A 6,930-nucleotide genomic window follows, 5' to 3' on the forward strand; every position below is an offset into this window, starting at 1 on the left:
ACCCGCACACCAAAAAGACTTTTGAGCACCACCTCCTGTGCGAAAACAAAGGGCTGTTGCAGCTGTTCGTGGAGAAAACCAAAGAGCAGATCTATTTCCAGCCGATGACTTATCTCGTGGTGTCCCAAGCCAACATCATGAGCGCGGTGTGCTTCGGGAAAATGTACTCCTATGAGGACGAGGAGTTCCGGCAGGTGGTGGGCAGGAATGACCAGTTCACCAAGACCGTGGGGGCTGGCAGCCTGGTGGACGTGATGCCCTGGCTCCAGTACTTCCCCAACCCCATCAAAACCGTGTTTGAAAACTTCAAGAAGCTCAACCGGGAGTTCAGCGAATTCATTGGGAACAAAGTGAACGAGCACAGAAAAACAATCCAGTCAAGCATCATCCGAGACATGACGGATGCTTTGATAGTGGCGCTGGACCAACTGAGAGATAAAGCAGGGCTTTCTTTAGGGAAAGACTACGTGACCCCCGCCATGGGGGACATATTTGGAGCCAGTCAAGACACACTTTCAACTGCACTGCAGTGGATCATCATCATACTTGTCAAGTAAGCAGCCTTTCCTATCATTTCACTGACCGGTTTAGATGCAGGCTACAAATAGACAGAAGGCTACAACCTAAATCAGAGTTGGTCCTCATGCTGCTGCTAAAGCTGTTTTGTAAGGTGAAAATTAACGATTAAGTTTCACTGAGGTTAATTTTCATAGTTGATTACTCTGTCGATTATTTTCTTGATAGTTGTTTGGTCTATAAAATGTCAGAAAATGGTGACAGAGGTCGATCGGTGTTTCCCAAAGCCCAAGAGGACTTCCTCAAATGTCTTGTTTTGTCCACAACTCAAAGATGTTCCGTTTGCTGTCACAGAGGAGAGAAGAAACTAGAAAATATTCACATTTAAGAAGCTGGAATCAGAAAGAATTTTGACCTTTTTTCCATTAAAAAAAGAAAAAGAAAAAAAAAAACCGGACTAATTGTTTATCAAAATAGTTGGCGATTAATTCAATAGTTGACAACTGATCGATGAATCTTTGTAATGTAATGTAACAGCCTAGTTGGAGCAGCTGAGGCACAGGCAGGTACTGGTAGCGTAACAAAGAGAAACTACACACACACACACACACACACACACACACACACACACACACACACACACACACACACACACACACACACAGAGAGAGAGAGAGAGAGTGAAAGTGCCCAGTCAGCATTTTACTGTACAAGTAGATCGTTGGCAGATTTTACACAAGTTCATTTTCTAATCTCGCTTGATTGTTTAATCCCATCAGTGCCTGATGCCGTGATCAGCAGGCCGGTGTAATTCAGCACCTTGAGCCACTACTATAGTTTTTTTTGGCCTGCAGCAAAGTGGGATGATATCTTCCCAATAACACTTTAGATGAGTAATCCAGAACAACACATTGTTAAAAATAGCATGATTATAGCCTATAGTTGAATTATTAAATTAAAGCAGTCCTCAATTATTTGGCTCAAACGTAGCTCCACTGTGTCACATGATCTGCTACTTCAGTTCACAACCAGCACACTGGGAACACTACAGATGAACATTTAATATTCACACACTATAGACACCACAGCTGACTTTCTCTGTAACAATGTGGCCACAATTAAGCACACTGACCATACACGTTCCAGCCATATGTTAGGCTTCCACCTAGTCTTGTTTAGAAAGAGCTAGTAATTGTACCTGTGTAGTAGAGCTGCAAGGATTAATCGATTAGTTGTCAACTATTAAATTAATTGGCAGCTATTTTGATAATCGATTAATCGGTTTGAGTAGAAATTCTCTGATTCCAGCTTCTTAAATGTGAATATTTTCTAGTTTCTTCACTCCTCTGTGACAATAAACTGAATATCTTTGAGTTGTGGACAAAACAAGACATTTAAGAACGTTGTCCTGGGCTTTGGGAAACACTGATCGACATTTTCACCATTTTCTGACATTGAATAGACAAACCACTAATCGATTAAACAACAAAAAAATTGACAAATTAATCAACAATGAAAATAATGGTAAGTTGCAACCCTGATCCACAGAGAAATGCACACAGCCCGTATTCAGAAACTGTGCCTCTAAAAGAACCAGGACTTCAGTACAGTTGTGATGTCACAACTATACTATATATATATATATATATATATATATATAGGTAGAAAGTGCTGCTACAGTGCTGTTACAGTCATTCCCTGGCTGCACTGACGGTGCAGAGACTGAGCGCAGTTCGTGGGGATCTGCCTTTAAATAAAGTGAAAAATAAATGAGTGGAGGTTGTCACTAGGACTGGTTATAGTTTTCGGTACCGATACCAATACTGTGACTTTGATACTGGGTCCTGAACGATACTTTATTTTCTATACCAATTTTATAAAATTAATTTTAACAAAAACTAATTACAACATTACAACAACAAATCTTTAAATTTATTTTTCAGCTCCTACTACATGAGCCCCGTCTCTGTTCCTAACAGAGTTTTTCCTGCGTCTCTATGACGTGTAATGTTAGACAGCCAATTACCAGCATCATTAGATCTTGGTAGAAGTGTGCTGCATGCTTATTGGCTCACTGACGCTGATGAGATTTACTCCTTAGGTATTGAAATTGGGTATTGAATGACGAGGCATTTTTGGATACTCGATACTAAGGAGGCAATTTGGTCGGTGCCTAAAAAGTATTGCATTCGGCCCCCAGCCCTAGTTGTCATCTAAAACGTGTGATGTCTCCCCTGTGAATGAAGGTATCCTGAGGTGCAGGTGCGTCTCCAGCAGGAGGTGGACAAGGTGGTGGGCCGCAGCCGGCTGCCCTCCATCGAGGACCAGCTGCAGCTGCCTTACATCATGTCCTTCATCTACGAGGTGTTGCGCTTCACCAGCTTTATACCGCTCACCATCCCCCACTCCACCACCACCGATACCTCCATCATGGGCTACAGCGTACCAAAGAACACAGTCGTCTTCATCAACCAGTGGTCCATCAACCACGACCCTGCCGTCTGGTCCCACCCGGAGAGCTTTGACCCGCAGCGTTTCCTGGACCAGAATGGAGCGCTGAACAAGGACCTGACCACCAACGTGCTCATCTTCTCCCTGGGCAAGCGGCGGTGCATCGGCGAGCAGCTGTCCAAGGTGCAGCTCTTCCTCTTCACGGCGCTGATCGGCCACCAGTGCCACATCACCGCCGACCCAGCCAGGCCCGTCACACTGGACTACATCTACGGTCTGACTCTGAAACCGCACCCCTTCTCCATAGCTGTGACTCTGCGCGAAGATATGAGGCTGCTGGATGCGGAGACCGGGCCGGCCGGCGCAGAGGATGTCAAAGGCGAGCCCTCATCAGACTCATGAACAGAAAAATGAAATACAAAACTGTAATAAGCTAAACAAATAAGGCTGAAATACAAAAAGACTTCTGAACTATATATTTGTGGGCTGAAAACTATGTTTATAAGCTGAAATCTTAATCTTCTTTTAAAAAATTCAAATAAAACTCAGAATGGTAACACATCTCCACCCCAAGCAGAAAAACACTGCTAAATTCTGCAGGTTTTTCATTCTGGATCACTGCTGAAAACTGTAAAAAAAAAAAAAAATCTGCAGATTCAGTTTGAGTCTGCTGCGTACTGACTCATTTTTAAGCATAAAAGTGCCAGGAGGGAACAGGTGTGGCATCTGTTTTCACAGGTTACCTTGGATCAATGTGTTTTTTTTACGATGTCAAACACAATTGGACATACCAGCAATTAGCACCTTCTTTTGATTCATCAAGGTGGAGGACTTCAATGAAGGCAACAAGCCTGATAGCTGCTGTAACACACTCATTTGGGTGTGAATGCTATTGCTGCGAGAACTAATTGAAAAGTAGAAACCAGCAAGCTAACATCGGCGTCAGAGTGTCTTCATGCTTTCTAATAATAGTTTTGCTTGTACTTTGTATCTCTAAAATGTCCAACGCATTCTCACGAATGGGTTCATATGATATTGTACAGAATGTTATGCACACCGATTTGTATGATGACCTACGAAATTACGGTGACCCCCACGGCCGGTCACACTACAGTTAAGTTTAGCGGTCTTTACAGTTAAAATTTAGCCGACAAAAGTTGACTGCGAGCCGGCCACAGGGCAACGTGAGGGGTCGGTCGTTTCACGGGCCGTTGCAGCTGTTTAGCCGACAAAAAGTGAGCGTCATGCGGCGACAGCAGTTAAGTTTAGAAAAAAGATTATTGTTTTGGATTAAAACACTCCCGGGACAGGAACACGCATTTCCCCTGTGGTTTCCCCTGGGATATGAACGCCACTCTCCAGTTTGAAAGTCCCCCCCCTCCTAACTTCCTCCCTATGTAGACCAGAATGGTCCTATACAGCAGCAGTCAATGTGGTGGATACAGTAATAAATATGTGGAATACATACAAATTACTAATTAATTGTATGTATGAATGCTTCATGAAATGTCAGCTTTTCAGGAATCCCTTTAATGTGGCTGCCATTCTCAATTCTTTCTTGCTAATAAGGGTTCCAAAACATATTTAATGCAATGGCAAAGCTTCTTGAAACATACATGTGATTTTTGAAGGTTAGCACTCAAAACTGGAAATTGTTATCAATGTGACAAAAGTAATGGCGCAGTGATTCTGCGTGAACAGACGAATAAGCTCATGGAGTGCATCAGCCCTTTAGCCTCAATGTCTACTAAAATAAAAGTTCAGTACTAACGTGTAGTTCATATATATATATATAGTGTCAATGTCAAAGTGTGGTCACTCAGGAATAAGGACCCATGAAATGTTAAACATCATTTGAACTATTTGGCTTTTTGAAAGTCATCTAATATATTGTGAAATCTACTCTGGATGCTGTTTGAACAGATAAGGCAAAGGAGTGTCAGGGTCCACCTAACAGACCTGCTGGTGTCTGTGGACTGCTGTCCAATGCATGTATAAAAAGACTAATTTTAGATCTGTGTTATTTAGTCATTTATTTCTCTTTTTTTTGTTACTCACAAAGGTTTTTTGTTTAAAGTGTGAATGTTGTAGAATGCTGCTCGATGGAAAAGCTCTTAACCCCGTCATTTTATTCCCAAGCTCAAGATGAACCAGTTTGTTTCCTATTCATGTTGTTTTATTTACAGAAATATTCATGCTGTCAACATTAGGGTTGGTACACCGGGGGGGGGGGGGGGGGTGTGTGTGTGTGTGTGTGTGTGTGTGTGTGTGTGATTATTGTATTTCATTTGTAGACTCATCTAACTGCTGCCTCAGCATGAGAGACTAATGCAGTGACTGAAACGTCTTGGATTTGAGCATTTGTTGTCTTCCTGATGAAGCGGAATTTTGTTATTCAGATTCCTTTTTTGAAATAACAGCCGACTTTAAGCAAGTAACAGACCTGACTGGTATTCATTATTTGTAAGTAAATCACAATATATCCATCGATGGCGCCCAGTGAGACAATAATAATAATAATAATTTGCGATGACGCCCTGATTATAGTGCAAATTAAAAGAAAGAAAAACAATTCTTAAATTACAGTACTATAAATAATATGATCATACAAATATTGTGATCATAAAACAATACCAAAATGTAACTTTTATTCATCTTAATATATAATAATTAAGAAAAAGCCAAACAGTGAAAGAGTTCCTAAAGTAAGATAATCCAAAGGGTTGGGGCCCTCACAGCACAGCCCGTCGCCCTGCTGTGTCTCAAACAGCACACTTCTGTACTTATACTTACACTTACTCACGGATGCTGCACTCAAAACTGTCAAAACGTTGAGTTCGGAACGCTGGACATTACTCTTCAACGGTTGCCTTTTTTGCTACGGAGCAGTAGTCTCTCTTTGCCAGATCCTCCACCACAGCGCTGTGGACGAGAGTCTGGCTAGTCCACACAGCATTCCAGGATGGGAGAACAACGTGCTCTGGTTTATTGCCATTTCTTTAAACCAATCACAATCGTCTTGGGCGGCGATAAAGCATTTATTACTGCATGTCGCTTTTTTTCTACATTTTTGTAGCTTTTTTCGTCATTTTTACCGAATTTCTCAGATGATTTTGTCACTTTAAAAACTCTTTTTTCTTCTCTCTTTCTGACATTTTTTTTTTTTACGATTTTTGTCGACATAAAGCCCTACAAAAGTCCTCAAAAAAGTTCTTTAGCCATCATAGCATTTAGCAAATCATGCAAAACAATGATTACATTTTTTTACAGCAAACTGTTTCCCAGCCTGAATATGAAAACTCTCTGCTTCTCACAGTCGGCAAGTCTGCCAAATTCTGCATTGAATGTCACCTAATTGCAGTTCGAAAAACATTTTCCCCATATTTTTGGTTTGGCGCACAACTAGACAGGCCAAAATCTATTGTGAACCTAACACGATATACCAGCCGGATCTAAATCTGCAAAGGGGCTGGATTCGGCCCGCGGGCCTTGAGTTTGACTGCTCTAGAAGTAAACACATAATCTTTGTTAAATTGCACCACTGATGCCATAGTTCAGTTGGTAAGAGCAGAAAAGCATTGCATAAGCCAATGTTTCCTTTTCCCCAGTACACCAAAATCAAATATTACTTTCCACATATAGATTTTGTCAAAGTTGAAGTGGAAATAGCAGAGGAGTGAAACCACTGTTGAAACTACATAGCATATTGTGGAAGGGTAGCAAATACTGTATATCATGTATTACATGCAGTACTGTGGTGTACACTGCAGCAGAAGGAAATAAAAGTCTGTGTGTTAAACAGTTTAAAATGAAATAAAACTTCCTAACAGCATCAAGAAATAACTGAAATCCAAAATTTTGCAGTATCTTTACCTCATATGCTTCTTATGTACTGTAGCTGTGTGCACCGACAGACATTCATTACTGCTCACTGTAGCAATGCAGTACTTTAAGCTTTTGGCT

At 41.3% G+C, this 6,930-nt stretch overlaps 1 protein-coding gene across 1 annotated transcript in view; it reads left to right on the forward strand.

The window, feature by feature from the left end:
* cyp1b1 (cytochrome P450, family 1, subfamily B, polypeptide 1) overlaps positions 1 to 4,979 on the forward strand; it is a 5,985-nt gene extending 1,006 nt beyond the window's left edge. The window contains exons 2-3 of the mRNA XM_078272595.1: positions 1 to 553; positions 2,763 to 4,979. The exon at positions 1 to 553 is cut by the window's left edge and continues 452 nt beyond it. Coding sequence (XP_078128721.1) covers positions 1 to 553; positions 2,763 to 3,369 — 1,160 coding nt within the window. The 3' untranslated portion in view covers positions 3,370 to 4,979. The remainder of the gene's footprint in view (positions 554 to 2,762) is intronic.
* The last annotated feature ends 1,951 nt before the right edge of the window (positions 4,980 to 6,930 follow it).

Source organism: Sander vitreus, chromosome 17, assembly GCF_031162955.1.
Source record: "Sander vitreus isolate 19-12246 chromosome 17, sanVit1, whole genome shotgun sequence".
NCBI classification, from domain to species: domain Eukaryota; kingdom Metazoa; phylum Chordata; class Actinopteri; order Perciformes; family Percidae; genus Sander; species Sander vitreus.